This window comes from Indicator indicator, chromosome 21 (assembly GCF_027791375.1).
Source record: "Indicator indicator isolate 239-I01 chromosome 21, UM_Iind_1.1, whole genome shotgun sequence".
NCBI lineage: Eukaryota > Metazoa > Chordata > Aves > Piciformes > Indicatoridae > Indicator > Indicator indicator.
The window spans coordinates 3,994,366-4,012,168 of record NC_072030.1 but is presented as its reverse complement, the minus strand read 5'-3'; the positions used below and the strand labels follow the sequence as shown (position 1 = coordinate 4,012,168).

At 42.6% G+C, this 17,803-nt stretch overlaps 1 protein-coding gene across 2 annotated transcripts in view; it reads right to left on the bottom strand.

Moving 5' to 3' along the window:
- NELL1 (neural EGFL like 1) overlaps positions 1-17,803 on the bottom strand; it is a 310,625-nt gene that overhangs the window by 64,535 nt on the left and 228,287 nt on the right. For both annotated transcript variants that reach the window (XM_054390328.1, XM_054390329.1), the window contains exon 15: positions 7,382-7,477. In XM_054390328.1, coding sequence (XP_054246303.1) covers positions 7,382-7,477 — 96 coding nt within the window. The remainder of the gene's footprint in view (positions 1-7,381; positions 7,478-17,803) is intronic.

Here is a 17,803-nt window from a genome sequence, read left to right as displayed (position 1 = left end):
CACCAGAACAAGAGGACACAGTCTCAAGCTGCACCAGGGGACGTTTAGGCTGGAGGTGAGGAGAAAGTTCTTCACAGAAAGTAATTGGCCAGGGGAATGTGCTGCCCAGGGAGGTGGTGGAGTCACCGTCCCTGGAGGTGTTCAAGACGGGATTGGTTGTGGCACTCGGTGACATGGTTTAGCTGTCAGGTGGTGTTGGGTAATAGGTTGGACTTGATGATCTCTGAGGTCTTTTCCAGCCTGGTTGATTCTGGGATTCTGTGATTTAGTTTGGAGTTTCTCCTTCTCTTAACTGCTTCCTAATCAATGGAGGTCTAGGTGAGCTACCAATCTCCAAGGTTCCAGGAGGCAGGGTAAGCAGTACAAGAACAAGTCCAGTCTCCCTCTGCTATGGTCAGCTGTGAGGATGAGCAGTGTTCTTGCATGGGGAGATTTGACTTGGTTTTGTGTTTAGCAGTGCAAGACAGAACAACTTTTTTCTTCCACTGAGAGTTACTTGTGGATTTGCAAACAGATGTCCCCTTGATCCTCAGGGACAACTTAATCAGGTTTTTCTAGTAGATCTTCTTTGATCTATTCCCTGATATCTTTATAAATGACAGCTTGGTTTCTTCTATCACATTAAGATATCACCCCTTGCCATTCTGCAGCAGGCATCACTGGGGCAAGCGCTGCAAACAGCTTGGCAGCAAATGGAGCAGGGTAACCTCAGCCACCTGGAGCAGCTGGGTCTGTCACACCCTCAGGAGTGTCATATCAACCACAACCAGCCTTTTCTGGAATCAGCCAGGCATCATCCACTTCACCCTTCCTATCTCACACTACACTGGCTTTGCCTCACCTCGAAATGAGAGGCTTTAGAGAGAATCTCATGCAAAGCCTTATGGCCACAGCTGCACAGCTGGTTTGTTCCCTTAAATAAACCTTGCTCTGTTTTTTACAAAAGACCTTAGCCAGAGAAAGGTAGGGAGTTTTGACATTTAGCTTACTGTACTTACTGGAAAATCTCTTTCTCTGCTTTCAGTTTTGTTTGCTCAACTGAAATGTCTTTGATAGCTACACACCTAGATTGATCCAGCTCAGGAATCAAAGAATTAGCATGTGGAAATACAAGTCTCACATTTTTTTTTTTCTCTCTAGGGTCTAAAGGAATACAGATTGTAAGGAGTTTGACTCAAAGGACTGCAGAAGACAATATTTTCCAAAGCAGCATGTAGCTTATTTCATGGAATTCATAGAAGGGTTGAGGTTGGAAGGGGCCTTAAAGATCATCCAGTTGCAACCCCCCTGCCATGGGCAGGGACACCTTCCACTAGACCTGGCTGCTCAAGGCCTCATCCAACCTGGCCTTGAACACCTCCAGAGAGGGGGCATCCGTAGACTGGATGTTAGGAGCAAGTTCTGCACCATGAGGGTGGCAGGATGCTGCAACAGGTTGCCCGAGGGGGTCCCCTGCCTGGAGATATTCAAGGTCAGGCTCAACAAGGCTCTGAGCAACCTGATCTAGTGGAGGATGTCACCTCTGAGTGCAGGGAGGTTGGACTAGACCTTTGGAGGTCCCTTCCATCTCAAACCATTCTAGGATTCTATGGCTTTGTATCACTTAGACAGGAGCTGTCATGAGCCAGGGAAGCAAAGATGTGGTGCAATCATTTGCATTCCCCTTGGAGGTGATGCCCCATCACTGCCAAGAGCCCTCCTGCAGCTTTTGGGAAAACACTGCAGTTGCCTTGAGCTGCCTCTAGTTGGGAACACACTGCTTCAAACCCTCCTGCCTTTTCCTGCTTCAAACCCTCCTGCCTTTTCCTGCTTTAAACCCTTCCACCTTTCCCTGCTCATCACCCAAGTTATCATTTGTACAGACAGATACAGTAAGGAACTCCTTTAGCTGAAGTTTCTGCCACTGTTGGCCACCAGTGGCAGTAGTGACTGACATTCCACAGAATCACAGAATCCACAAGGTTGGAAAAGACCTCAAGGATCATCAAAGTCCAACCTGCCACCCAAGACCTCATGACTGCTAAACCATGTCACTGAGTGCCACAACGAATCCCCTCTTGAACAGCTCCAGGAATGGTGACTCCACCACCTCCCTGGGCAGCACATTCCAAAGTCTAACAACTCTCTCTGTGAAGAACTTTCTTCTCACCTTGAGCCTAAACTTCCCCTGGCACAGCTTGAGACTGAGTCCTCTTGTTCTGGTGCTGGTTGCCTGGGACAGACACAGAAAAAAGGGCAAACCCTATCTGCAAAACTAACATTAAAACTCCACTGACCCATGGAGTTTTTCCCACAGAGAGGGAAAAAGCAGCTCACAGAACGAGGGAATTTTAATATTTTTTTTTAATGTTGCCGAGATGCAAGATGGAGAATACCTAACTGGATGGAAAATTAGGGCATCTCAGTCCATCTTGCCAGCAACTCTGAGAGAATACTGTGTTTGCATCCCTCTCTGCACACCTAAGTGTCTCTCAGAAGCCTGTAACAGGGATCCCTGCCAAGAATGCACCTGAGCTTAAGCCATCAGTGTTCCCTCCAGTTAAGGATGCATATCTCCAGCTCAGCTGTCAGGCACGTACATGCTGGAACCATACAGCAATATCAGCAAAAAGTGCAACCTAAATCTTTCAAGCACAGGTATCTCAATTAAGTTAAATATGATCACAAAAGGTAATGATCACAGAGAAGATTGATTTCAGCCCTGGCCAACTAAACACAAAACAAACAAAAAAAAAATTGATTAGAAGATAGAATCAGGTCCTAAAGAGAAAAAGACAAAAATTCTGTAAGAAGCATTAAGCTTAAAGAGACAGCATCAGCAAGAATGGATGGAAGGAGGAATTACTCAACAGTATCTCTGGATATCAATTGGCAGTTCACCTTCAAAAAGAAAAGGCAGCCCATAACTGCTACGATGATTCCACATTTCAGGCAAAGCAACTGGCAAGAGATAATTCTTCATAGCAGCCTGCTGAATTATGTATTTATACATAAGCCTTAAATGTGTAGTTTAATTTCACCTGAGTAAATTACCAACATAAATCCTACCCTTCTCAAATACCTCTGCATTTTTAATTAGCCTAATATCATCATTTCAACCAGGCAGGCAGAAGTGATGAGTAACATATGATTCACATTCAGGAGTCAACACACCTGCTCTTCAGCAACCTTTCTCATGACTGCTTCCTTTTACCCTTTACACCACTTTGAAGCCAGTTTTTGAGCCACAAGTCCTTTCAGCTCACAAATAAGGCATAAGGAATTGCTGGCTTGTGGGTTTGAAGGACATTTTGAAATGCAGCCTGGAGAACAGAATACATTACCAAAACACATCATTTTCTTTCTGATATGCATCAGTTCACCATCGGCTGCCATCAGATAAGATTTTACCAGGGACATTGAAGCCTTGATTTAAAGTGATGTCCCACCATTGCACCGTCTTTGGTCTGTGGCATAATGACTGAGGGAGTGTTACCACATGTTAAACAGAACAAAGTGCTCACATTAACATTACAGATAACAGCCTGGGAAAAACCCCACCCAAGCAAGCATGGGTTTTGAATACCTGAGAAGCAGCCCTGAGAAGAGGGACTTGGGGGTGCTGGTGGAGGAGAAGCTCAACATGAGCTGTCAGTGTGCACTTGCAGCCCAGAAAGCCAACCAGAGCCTGGGCTGCATCAGGAGAAGTGTGGTCAAGGGAGGTGATTCTCGTCCTCTGCTCAGCTCTGGTGAGACCCCACCTGGAGTACTGCATCCAGTTCTGGAGCCCCTATTACAAGAGGGCTATGGACATGCTGGAAGGTGTCCAGAGAAGGGCCATGAGGTTGAGCAGAGGGCTGGAGCATCTCTCCTATGAGGACAGACTGAAAGAGTTAGAGCTGTTCAGTCTGGAAAAGAGAAGGCTCTGAGGTGACCTCCTTGTGGCCTTCCAGTATATGAAGGGGGCTACAAGAAAGCTGGGGAGGGACTTTTTAGGGTGTCAGGGAGTGACAGGACTAGGGGGAATGGAATAAAGCTGGAAGTGGGGAGATTCAGGCTGGACGTAGGGAAGAAGTTCTTCCCCATGAGAGTGGTGAGAGCCTGGAATGGGTTGTCCAGGGAGGTGGTTGAGGCCCCATCCCTGGAGGTGTTTGCAGCCAGGCTGGATGAGGCTCTGGCCAGCCTGATGTAGTGTGAGGTGTCCCTGCCCATAGCAGGGGGGTTGGAACTGGCTGATCCTTGTGGTCCCTTCCAACCCTGACTGATTCTATGATGTGTCCTCTAAACAGACTGCAGAAAACTGCAGGGAGACTGTAAGGGAAATGTCTTCACCGATCCTGACAGTGTTACATCTTCAAGGAGTAGAAATTTCAACGGAACATAGGAAGATCCGTTTAAAACACTGTGGCAGTTTAGGCTGGATGCCCCCTCCTACTGCCACATAAATTACACCTCTGGTGTCCTGGGTGCCCACCCAGTAGGGGTGGACACAGGAAACGGCGTATTTCTACCCAGAAATCCTGCGCCCTATAAGGCCATCTGCAGAGTCATTCTCTTCCTCTTTCTTCCCTCTCTGCTCCCATGGGAGATGCTTTCTTATCGGGTAATGCCGGGGGAGTATCCTCAAGGCCACTTAGGCCTGACTAGGCCTAATGCCAGGAGGAGGATGGAGGGGGGGGCAGTCTCAGACCTGGCCAGCCTGAGACTTGCCTAGCAGTGGGAGGGGGAAGAAAGAGCCCTGGGGGTTTTGGGTTTACCCTCAGGTGGGGAGAAGGAAAGGATCGGGAAGCTTTGGGAAATCTGTGAGGGGTTCTGTATGCTTTTGGGATATTCTTGGCACTATCCTTTGTAGTCTTTTGTAGCTTCACCAATTGCTTTTCCATTTAAACTTTCCATCACTCTCCAATCCGTTTGTGTGAGTCTCATTCTTTTGTCCCTTTCGGGACAAGAGAGGATCTGTCTGGCCTCAAACCAGTACAAACACGAGGAGGAATTTCTTTACTTTGAGGGTGACAGAGCACTGGAACAGGCTGCCCAGAGAGGTGGTAGAGTCTCCATCTCTGGAGTCACTGAAAACCCACCTGGATGCTGTCCTGTGCAACCTACTCTAGGAGAACCTGCTTTGGTAGGGGGCTTGGACTAGATGATCTTCAGAGGTCACTACCAACCCTTATCATTCTGTGATCCTGTGAGTAAGCAGGGAAGCCAAGGGCAGCCTGCTTCCCATGCAGTTCATCCCCTTTCTACTCTGAATATTTAGTTTTTCCAGGACATGCACCCTCCGAAGGCTAAAGCTGTGCTCACACAGATTTGATAATCCCCTTGGCCACTGAAATATTCACATGACATAATGTATATCTGCTGAAGTTCTCAAAACCTCTAACCACTGAAATGTGACAACTCATATTCAAAGCCCCATTCATTCCCAAACAAGTTTGCACAATTCCTCAATATGACCATCACTATCTTGATTTGTAGCATACTGGTAAACCCTGTACATCATCAGAGGGAAAAAAACACTTCTTTCTGGTTCAAGTCATATAGATTTTATACAGAGAAGCTAGCTCTTTCTGCTATCCAGCTCTAAATTCCTTGATATAATGAGAGCACCATGCCTGCCATGTTTCCTTTACTTGCTGTGATAACCCATTTTTTAGACCACAACAATACAAAAGACATGAAAAACATAGGAGCCAACAACAGTTATGTTGTTCATTTATCAATTTTAAACCCTCACTTTAACAGTTTATAGACTTTGTTCTAGTTATGAAAGTCCCCTTGCAGTTATAAGGAGAAAAAAAAAACCAAAACCAAGGCAGTTTTAAGATTGCGGGGTGAAAGAAACATTTGCAGTAGAGCTGAGAGGTGGCCTAAAGCCACTGATTCCCTGGGTAGGCTGTGCACCTTTGGGCAAGGCTGCTGCTGGTTTTGCAGCACCATTTTTCACACAAATACACACAACACATTCCTGGCATCCTGCACCCCTCTGAGTGTATTTTTCCCCTCTGAACTACTGATCTTTTCCAAAGGAATGAGCAAATTCTGCATGGGAGAGGGTAACTAGCAGGAAGGACTAGAGGCTGGGGAGCTCTGGTAGATAGGGCTCTGAGGGAAGAACTTGTTTTACTTCCTCATGTATATTGCTAATACTTTCTGCTGAATGTCAGGAGGCTTGGGAGCTTTTTTCCTGCTTAAACCAAATAACCCAAAGGCCTCAGGCAAAAAAAAAAAACCACAAAAAAAACCAAAAAAACCCCCAAAAAACCAATGATGCAGTACTCAAATTTATCCAAGATTATACGAAAATTTTAACATCCTAGTTCATTCTTGAACAATTAGAAACAATATTGACAATTATAAACTGGGGGATTTTAGTATGCAGTGATTTGAGCACATCCACAGAAAGCTTCAACAGCTTTCAGAAGCTGCTCAAAGAAGATTTGCTGACAGCTGGGCTTAAGTTAACTTTGTTTTACAGCAGAACAGCCATGTATTAAATAGACACTGCTACAGACAAAGCACTGAACAATCTCCTGTAACAAGTGGTTCCAACAATTCAACTCAGCCTTTAACAGCTATTTCTTGGTTTTCTTCTTTTTTTTTTTTTTTTTAATTCCTTAAAATCCTCATCAGTCATCATGGTACCCATAGTAGCATCATACAATCTGCATTAACAATCCACTTTATTTCCAACAGTAAAGAGCAAAATGTTTATTAACAAACAAGTAATGCAAAATCATCTCTGTCATTATTGAAATGAAATACAAACTCAATAAATATCAATCAAAATAAAATCCTGCATCTGCTGTACAAAGAACCTAATCAGAGTCCCACATGGATCCCATCACTCTCATTTAAGGTAGAGAAGGAGCCAGAGCTTTGTGAAACAAAGAGAGCTGAGGCTATGTGGCTGATAGAAGCAAATCTTGAAACAGAAAAAAAATCTGGGAAAAGGCAGAATGAAATCATCAGTAGTGAGATAAATTTGCACAGGTGATTCTGTGAAAACTGGTGGCCTCAGTGACTTAAAAACAAATCATGTCTTAAGAATGCAGGAATTTCAAGTGAAAAGCAAGGGTCCAAATTCCAGTCTCATTTGCACAACAGATTCAGAAAAAGCAGAAGGTAACCTTGAACTTCCACCACAGGAAATAGGTGGAGTAAATATTTTTCATTTGCCATCCCATCTGATTGACTAAAAGTGTCCATTGGTAGCAAATACATCCCTGCCTAAAACTTTCCAGACTAGCTTTCAGTTAGCAAAAAACAGCTATGGAACAGTCATATCTTCAAGGAACAGAAAATATTCAAGCAGCTTGAATGAATGCAAAGTAATGATTTCTTAATTCAGCATGGTCTAGCTTTCATTACCAAAAGAAGATGTGTTTCAGTAAAGCTTTACCTTTCTCACAATGACTTCCTGTGAATCCAGAAGGGCAGACACATTTGTTAGGGGCTATGCAAGTTCCACCATATCTGCATCCTTCTTCACAGAATGCTGAAAAATAAAAGAAATGGGTGGGTGTTACTTTTTTTTTTTCCCATCTATTATACATTTGCAAGATACTAAAAATCATCTAAATTCTGAGCAGTTAACAGAATTCAACATCCTAAAATTCAGCCCCCCTGCAAACAAAAAGAGCTGTAACTCACTAAAATGACAGAAGGAAAAAAATCTCAGATTACACCGTAGGCAAACCACCTCAGCCATAAAAGATTAATAACCATCTGGAGCAAGAGAGGGGAAAGCACAAGGTACAGTTTTAATGGGGATGATCTCCCAGTTACACTCCATAGGAGTGTTCTGGTGATCCACAGAAAACAGGCTGCTCAGATTCATAGATGCATGGCAGGGTTTAGGTTGGAAAGGACCTGAAAAGATTATCTAGTTCCAACCTCCCCACCATGGGCAGGGACACGTTCACTGGACCAGGCTGCTCAAGGACTCATCCAACCTGGCCTTGAACATCTCCCGGAGGAGGCATCCACAACCTTCCTAGGCAACATGTTCCAGTGTCTCACCACCCTCACTGGAAAGAATTTTTATCCTGATACCCAGTCTAAATCTGCCTTCCTCAAGCTTCAGTCCATTCTCTCTCATCCCATCATTACAAGCCCTTATAAAAGTCCCTTCCTGGCTCTCCTGTAGCTCGCTTCAGGTACTGGAAGACCTCTATAAGGTCTCCCCTGAGACTTCTTTTCTCCAGGTTGACCAGCCCAAACTCTGTCTGTTTCCAGAGAGGAGGTTCTCCAGCCCTCTAATCATCTTTGTGGCCTCCTCTGGACCTACTCCAGCAGTTCCACATCCCTCTTGTGCTGGGAGCAGCAGAACTGGACACAGTGCTCCAGGTGGGGTCTCAGGAGAGAAGAAGATATTAACTACTTTGTTTCTCACTTCTATCAAATACATTTTACTGAAATGTCTGTAAATACAAAGTATTTTCTTATTTTTAAAGGCAAAGTACCTTTTGTGGAATCAAGAAGTGAAACAGGGTGAATGAAACATGGCTGAAAACAGGGAAGAGCTCAAGAACAAGATAATGCCCCTCCTGAGGTGTTGCTCTGACAGAGCAATACACAAGTCCTTTAGAGGTGTATTTCTCCAGTGACTGGGTTTTGAGACAACTGACACAGGTAATATCTTTTCCTTCAAGCACTTTGCAGTGTTCCTCTTGCTACTAGCAGGTTTAGCAGGAAGCCCACTAACTGTGCAGGAAGTATCCTTGCAGTTTAATGATATTTTTCTTTCTTTCTTTTTGTTGTGTGCATACAGGTAGTGGAACTGAGGTAAGGAGAGGAAAGGAAACTGCAAGCATCAGGACATGGTCTATTCAGTACTGTTAAGTCAGACCTTTGCTAAGGTAAGAGCAGTACCTACCCACTACACACTCCCCACCACACACTCCCCACCCTCTCCTAGATATTTGTTGAGCTTCACAAGTTACTCAGTGGATTTGACTGCACTTATGAGGGAAGTTACAATTAATATTTAAGCAGCAGCTCTCTGCATCTAAACTAATAACAGAACTGCAAAGTGTTTCCTGCGAGCTAAAATCACAGATGGAGTGTTGGCAAAGAGATGTTACAAATGCTATGAAAAGGCTTAAAGTGCTAGATAACAGAAGAAATGTTTAAGATTTATTTTTCCAATGCACTAAAAAGAAAAATAAAGTGAATAAAGTGCTAGGCATTTAAAATAAAAAAAATCTTTTGCAATTGTTAACCACTTGGAGGCAAAAAAGCACATCATATCTTTGACTGAATTGATAGATGGATCTGCTTCACTCCAAATACATCATTCGTAGCACACCATAGTGTTTTATGGAGGGACCATGGGGAGAAGCATGCTGAAGTGGTTTAGAGAAGATGGCAGCAGGTCATAAATGTTCCTGCATCTAGTGCAAGGCCCTGGTGTGGAGAAAGCCCAGCCAGGACTACTCCCTGCTCATCAATGCACACACTTCATATGGGAGTCTTCTGAAATATATCTGTTTTGAAACCAATCAACTTCTCCTGGCCTCTACTGTTTGAAACAGGAACATGGTTGAAGAGTAGCATTTTGCAATATTTTGCATAAGTGTTTGTAGAAAAGGATGCCTGTGCAGCAAGCTGAAAGTACTAGTATGAGACAAAGCTGGAAAATGCGTGATGAGACTCGAAAGATGCCCTCTGGAGCTCCTGAAAGAATCTTTGCTTATGTCTAGTCTCAGCATTGTCATGAAGGTGCAAGTTAAATTCTTCAGCTATGTTTTTTTCTGATTTGAAATTGAGAGTAAGCAGAGATTTCAGTGAAGTAGTAATACACTGCTGCACGACATCAGAAGAGCTAGAATTTGTGGCAGAGTACATAGGGCATGAAAAGGAAATTATTGGCTAAAAGGCAGATAGTTTATCCACAATATATGCCATATTGCATTGGGAAAGAACTACATGGGGCTCTTAAAGTCTTTATTGTCTACAACAATCATGCATGTGCACTGTAAGCTGGTAGAGGTGATAGGGACAGGCAGACAAGACAGCCTCAGTTAAAGCTCTCACTTTCTTTGGCACCCAAATCAGGGCTAGCAGCTTACCACTGCGAAATATCTGCTTCAAACAACAAATCCTATTCCTAGATCTGCACAGTAAGGTGATGTTGGCTTCTGCTTTAAGATTACTAACAGAGAAAGGTTTATGAGACAGGGCTGGTCATGTAAAAGATTTTCCCATTTGTACAAAAACTGTGTTATGTCAGCACAGCAGCCAGGTCTTGACATCTACAGGGACAGCCAAGCATGACATTCACATCTGGGAGGGAAAGACTGGGATGCCTGCCATGGCTCAAAGCCCTCTATCTTTCTACTCCTTCCTCAGATCTGTATCAAAATACACCTCCTACAGGTGTATCCTAATAGGCTAGCACTTCCTTATCCAGCATTTGGAAATTCCTCTGTCCTTTATGTGTCACATCTTAGCAACTTAAAAACCCCAACATTTTCAAGGCAGGGACACCCTGAGGAGGTTCTTCTGAGAAGGGACTCTACTGCCCAGGGCATGAGGAGTCACCCAGGCACTAGTTGTTATATGGATGTTGGAGGATAAAGGTGAGGAAGAAGCTGGACAACAGGTGCAGAAGGAAATAATTCAACTCTCTTTTTAAAGTTTTGCATGAGTTGAAAATTCCTCTGCAATGCAAACCAACTGTGCTTGCCTTTGTTGCTCAGGCTTTGGTGGATTTGAGGGAGATGGTTCATTCTTCCATTTTTATGAAAGACAAGAACACCCCAAGGAAGAGTGCCAGAATTATCCTGCTGTTCCTCAGATGGTCCTTCTACATACCCTCCAGTTCTTGCATTGTAGCCTTGCAGGAAGTAGGAACATCAAAATGACGAATCTCAGAATACAGCTACAAAATCAAAACTGTTTGTCTAAAGGCTACTACTGTCCTTAACTGCTAGAAAAAGAGCTCTCTGTATTATATGCAGTACTGACAGCACTGCTCTGAATTTTAAGAATGCTCAATACATCTAATAATAGGAACTCAGTTTCGACTGCCAGGAATTTTACCAAATTTCACTTATCAGAACTATTTTACCTAACAGCTCTGCCTCTGTTTGAAGCCTTTCAGTATATTTTATCAAAATTCATTCATTTCCAACAATGAGCCTTTTCCTTTACACCCTCAGCAGAAGAGATTAATTAAGGAAAATCTTTACATCACTTCTGTACCTATGCCTTCTGGACAAGAGCAGCCAACAGGGAGCAGCTCAGTGACTGAATAGCAAATGAACTAGAGTGCCCATGCACTCAGGAAAATGACTGCTTGGCTGCTTGTGCTTTGTTACACATCCTATGGGCTGTGGGGTCTAGACTTCCACTGTGGTTTAGACCCTTCAAAAAAATCAAACCTCTGTTTGCTGGGGGAGGGGACACATAGAGACCCACCGGTACCTACAAGAGACCCACAAGACTAAGCAGTTGTAAACCTTGACTGCAGACTCCCTCCTGCTCAGAGAAAGCTAACATGGGAAAGATAAATCAGGGCTGGATCATATTTTGCTAATGTATTCCCATAAAGACATACTGTCTCTGGAATGATTTGCAGGCTGGCAGCCTTGTTAAAAAGGAGAATGGTTACTGAATTTGCAATAAAAGTTTTGTCAGAAAATTAAGTGAAGATACCATTAGGGTGAAGTCTATGTGGGTAAACCTCCATCATTAAGAGTCTTATTCTATATGTAAAAGAAAGAAACTTGATTGATTTCAGGAGGCTTCTGCCAAAGTGAACAGAACTCTGTAATGCCAACAGATTTCTTCCTCCAAAATAAAAGCCTTTATCATATAAAGACCTTTCCTAAATACACTAAATGCACCTCTGCAGGTAGGTTCCCTACCCAAAAGGCAAACCACAGCTTCTCCTGGTCACTGCCTCAGCAAGCACCCTCCCCTCTTGACATCACTTCTGTTCACCTTCTAAACCAGCAAGAGACTGCTACATGGGGCAGCATAAGAGACTAAGTCATACCAGCTTCTCTTGTACTTTTGGAATGCTTTTTTACTGATTTCTTTTCACCAGGGTGGTCAGTAAAATGTCCATGAAGCCCACTGGTATTTGGCCAGACTCAAAAGACTATATGCATGTCAAGTGAAAAAAGAGACATTCAAATAGGCAAGGAGGGTGTAAGGCACAGACTGCCTGGGTAAACAAAAATGTGCAGCTTTGGAAAGAGATAGGCTAGCTGAACTACACGAGCAATTTGATAATCAATTGATGGAAAGACCACAATTTCATTAGCTGATTGAATTTACTCAGCCAAGTACGCACAAGGTCGCAGTTGATAACAATCCAACTATGTGAGCCAACTACCAGAACAATCAGATGATACCAGTTGCTGAAACAGGTTTAGAGGACAGCTGAGAAAGTAAGGAGAAAGCACACAAACAAAATCAGGAAGCAGCAGAGGTTTTGCTCTTTTATTCTCCGTACTCAAGTGTGACGCTATCATCTATAAGAGCACAAAACTCTTCTTGGTTCAGTGAACTACATCCCTTGGATACAGGGTGCAACTTATTTAATACAAAGTCTGCCAAATGCCACCACAGAGTCCTTTTACAGCTGGCTGGAGTCAGAGAAGGACAAATCTGTCAGGAATGAACTCTGGGCAAAAGAATCGTCCTGGAAAATTTTTGTCCCCCATGTCGGAGCAGGAAGGGGAACACAGATCAGTTTGGCAATCAGGATGCAAACACATCTGAGACTGGAAGACAAACCCTTAGCTGGGCAGTTGATCACTTTTGTGAGTGGCTTCCAACATAATTTATACTTCAGTTTTTATGGGTGGTGCACGTGAGGGTTAGTTCCATTCAGGAAGAGCCTATAAAATCTCAGGTTTCCTAACAAGAGATTGTAAAGTACTATCTCCAATTTATACTTCTAGAGATTTTTGCATATAAAAGGTACTTTATAAATGTAATTAGCATAATGGCTGTCTAGTGTAGTGACAATTCCAAATCCCAATAGTACAAAACTACTGCTTAGAGATCAGTCTGAGCAAAGATCAATGAACTCAGAATTAAGGTTTGGAGATGGGTTTTTTTTCTAAAGCACTCAGTATAGCCTGAAGGAATTATTTCAGATTTGGGAGGCAGTGCAACATGAGGATAAAGAAGGGGGAAAAGCAAGGCAGAAAAGTACCTGGAAGGATGATAAAGAATAATTAATACATCAGGATTAATGCTGCTAAAGAGAACAGACACAGTCATAGATAGTGTATGTGCATTGTATGTGTGTGCATATATTTGCATGCTATATATTTATCCAAGTGATGAACTTACATTGTAACTCAGCACTAGACAATTTTAGCTGCTGTGGCAGCAAATCTGTTCAATATCCAGTGCTCTGTCACATAACACTTACAAAATTAAGGTGAATTTGGAAGGCTGAGCTTATGCTGCACATGAGCCCAGAAGGTTCATGGCATCCTACGCTGCAACAAAAGCAGTGTGGCCAACAGATGAGGAGAATTGATTCTGCCTCTTTGCTCTGGTGAGATCTCATCTGGGGTATTGCATCCAGCTCTGGAGCCCTCAACACAGGAAGGACGTGGACCTAATGCTCCCCCCCACGGAGGGCCACAAAAATGATCAGAGGCTGGAGCACCTCTGCTGTGAGTGCAGTCTGAGGGAGAAGGCTCCAGAAAGACCTAAAAGTGGCCTGACAGTACCTGAAGAGGGCCTACAAGAAAGCTGAAGAGGGACTGTTTCCAAAGACCTGGAATGATAGGTTGAGGGGTAATGGTTTGAAATTAAAGAAGATTTAGATTGGATGTTAGGAACAATTTCTTCACCCACGAGGGTGCTGGAACACTGCAACACGTTGCCCAGGGAGGTAGCTGAGGCTTCATCCCTGAAGATATTCAAGGTCAGGCTCAACAAGTCCCTGAGCAGCCTGATCTAGTGGAGAATGTCCCTGCTGATTAGAGGGGATTGGACTAGATGACCTTTGGAGGTCCCTTCCAGCCCAAACCATTCTGTGATTCCATGATTTCTCACAAGATGCTGAAATCCTAGTTCCCCCCCTAGCACTGGGCCCTTTCTTTGCTGTTATAATGATATCAAATTCTCTTGGTGTTTTCCTTGACTGACATGTAATCAGGTTGTGGCCATTTGTAGTCAAGGAGCAGGCCATTCATCTGGGTGCTTTCAGGGTGGGCTCAAGTGCTCTTTGGCTGGAAATGCTGAATTTTTTTGAAAAATGAACCATCAGCTCCTTAAAATTAGTTCAATGAATCACAGTGATAAACACTAATCATTTCCTTTGTATTACCCCAATAATGGAACTGACTTTTGAATGCATAAGCTATGCACCTCGATCGATACATTTTCACCTCAAAAATCTTACCTCATGTACAAACAAGCTATATTTCATTACTTTAATTCAGAAGACACACTGCATGGACAGAATTTCCCCATTCTACTTTATTGGTAAAAAGACATATATGAAACACTTGCTGATGTCAAGCTTATTTTATATCTCTGAGGACAGATATGTGACAATTTTCTAAGATGCATACAAAAAAGAGCAACAGAGGCACTAAGAGACAAAAGTAATATAATAAAATTTGCCCTGTGATATATTACACTTTTGAAAGCATCTCTCTCCCACATCCCCAGATGAATCTGCTCTAAATATTCTTGTTGCCATTTTACTGCCCTGCTTCCTCAAGGCTAGACTCTGCAATATTTTTAGTGCACCATTTTGAAGTCAGCCGCAGCTGTCTGCCCAGCTAACCTAATACTGAGCGTGACAAAATAGGGCAGAACGCTCCTTCCAAAAGCCAACTGAACATTCATCATCCAAAATTCAAGCCAACAGTGAAAACTGTAAAACCAAACCACATTTACTTTGAGAAATGACATGACATGTCATATTACTGGAGTTTTACTTTGCATTGCATCCATCTGCTTATTACGCTTCCATTTTCTTTTGTTTGATTGTTGGGTTTTGTTTGTTGTTTTTTTTTCTTTTTTAAACAAAATGGGTATAGAATAATTCCTCTTTGGAGGCATAACACATAAATTAAAGCTTCATGTACTTTAAATTCACTGGAGTTACTAAAACAAATCAGGAGAGAAAAACACTTTATTGAAAAACCTGTAATCATCACAAAGCAAGAAAGGGAGGATGTGAAACTTCTGACCTGCTTCCACTTAGCTGCAGTGCTGTGGCTCACAGTTTCTTTAGAAATCAGTTATGCTTAATCAATCTTAATTTAAGGCTAAAGAAGCATGTTCCAGAAGCACAATAGAAACATCTTTTTCCTTGCCTGATCTATTATCACAACTTTCGAAAGACCTTGATTCCAATCCCATTGAACTCACTGGAAAAAGCCCAAATTCAATGAGCAGTGGATGCAATCTTAGGTCTCTTTAACTTCAGTACAGTACACAGAATATTCAGACAAGGGAAAAATAGTTTCCTAGCTGTGTTTTACAGTTCTTTGATCTCAGCCTTTAACTCCATACAAATGCACTCCACAGATGCGTTCAGCACAAGACTAGCTGGAGTCTACCCTGATCTAAGGGGCGTTCAAGTCTTTAGATTCAGTCTTCCTGCTTTGCCCTGTAGCACTGATAGACACCTTCACCAATAAAACATGAGTCTTATTTACCTGTAAGAAACATTCTGCCTCAGTTTGAAAGATTGACTCTGTATAGCTCAATGAAAAGCCACCTAGCATCCTCCAATAAATCCTGTGTGGTTAAAAACACCACAATGTTGAATAAGTTGTCAAAAAAACCCAAAACCAAACATGCTTAAAATGTTAATAAACCCTAATTTTGTGGTAATTCTTTGTATGAGGAACTCTGTCTGTTGAAATTGTATAGAAGCTTTAAGAAAGCATTTTCAGTGGTGGCTGGAAGCGAGTATGCTGCTTGCCTGCAGTCACAGACTCTGAAGTGTTATATTCAGCAACTTTTTTTTTTTTTTTTAAAGGTTGCTGGTACCTTATTGCAAGCACAACAATTGAAAAGGAAAATAAATCCTCGTTTTGATAGCTGCACAAAAAAGGCAATAGTAAATTAAGGAATTATTGATAGCATTCATCTATCTGAATGTGACATTGCTGGGAGGGAGAATAAAGCTGGAAATAAAATGGCAGTGGGATTTTTTGGTCTGGTTGAAGGATGTGTAATGACAAATAACTTCCAAAGGCATTAAGAGACCATAAGCAGTGTACCTTTAAAGGAGCACACTAAAATTTAGGTTTCTCTTTTGTCTTAACGTTATACATACAGTAGGCTGCAAGTAAGTGCTACAGTGGTGTCTCTGAAAACCCTAACAGCCTTTTGCATCACCTTTTAAATCATTCTGCCAAGGCACTCCACCCAAAACAAAAAGCCTTGTTCAAAGCACAATTCCATTCTATTGACCAACACCAGAAGGATGGGAATTGTCAGTTCCAGAGATCAGAGTCCTCTGACTACACAACAGGAAAGACTTCAGTACTGAAGCTTTCAGAGCTCATCCACAATACCTGTCCAGCCCCCATTCTTTAATGAGAAAGATGCCATGTTTGATAGAGACCTTTCCCCATTAAGGAACAGAATTAAGAGTTAGTCTCAATTTGCAGAATCTAGTTTACCTTGCAGCCTCTAACAGATAAAGGTCTGAATTCACTAAAGACACTACTGAGAAGGCAATCAAGGGATGAAAAGCCCTGTAAACCATCAGCAATGCCCCAGAGTGTCCTTTCCCATTCAAATCAAATTTATATAAGGGAAAGAATAACAAAGAAAACAATGAATAGGGGTTGGAGAGATGGGGAAGAGATTCGAACACACTGCTAAGGCATGTCACACTAAATAATGGATTCTCTTAGGTCTGGATAACTTTTGAACTCTTCTACACTTCTGACCTTGGTATTTGTTGTATAAAAAAGAGAATGCAAATAGCTGTTAATAGGACACAATCTCAGTTCTTATCTGCATTTTAAATTAAGAAGCTTTTCAGTAGCTCAAATATTAACACAAAAGCAGAGTCTTAAAAAAAAAAAAAAGAAAGAAAAAAGAAAAAAAAATAAAAAGGAAAAGGTAGATGTTTACAAATTATTTTCATTTTCCCAGCAGCAAAAGACATGTCCTTCCTGTGCTGAGGCCTCTGGAGCAGGTCCAGAGGGAGGGCCACAAATATGATCAGGGGGCTGGAATACCTCTGCTACGAGGACAGGCTGAGGCAGCTGGAGTTGAGCAGCCTGGAGAAGAGAAGGCTCCAGGGGTCCTAATAATGGCCTCCCAGTAGCTGAAGCAGGCTACAAGAAGGCTGCAGAGGGACTGTTTCCAAAGGACTGCAGTGATAGGATGAAGGGCAATGGTTTGAAATTAGAGGAGATTTAGACTGGATGTTAAAAACAAGTTCTGCACTGTGAGGGTGCTGGAACACTGGAAAAGGTTGCCTAGGGAGGTAGCTGAGGCCCCATCCCTGGAGATATCCAAAGGCAGGCTCTAGTGGAGGATGTCTCTGGGGTTGGACTAGATGACTTTGGAGGTCCCTTCCAACCCAAACTATTCTATGGTTTTATTTTCATCTCAACATCTGTATTTACATAAAACAATCTCAGCAATTAAGTTTTACCCTGAAGTGCAAGGCTCATCCAGAAGAGAATACACTCAAATATTTTGACTTATATGAGAGAGCCACCAGATTTTTCAATAGAGAAAAAAAGAAGCACTGAAAAGTGAGGTTGTTCTCAGCATTATACAGAAATTTCAGTCTAAAGGCAGAGACTGCTTTTGCTCAAGCTGGTGTGACAGCAGGTGTGATATGCATCACCATCAGCCTTAT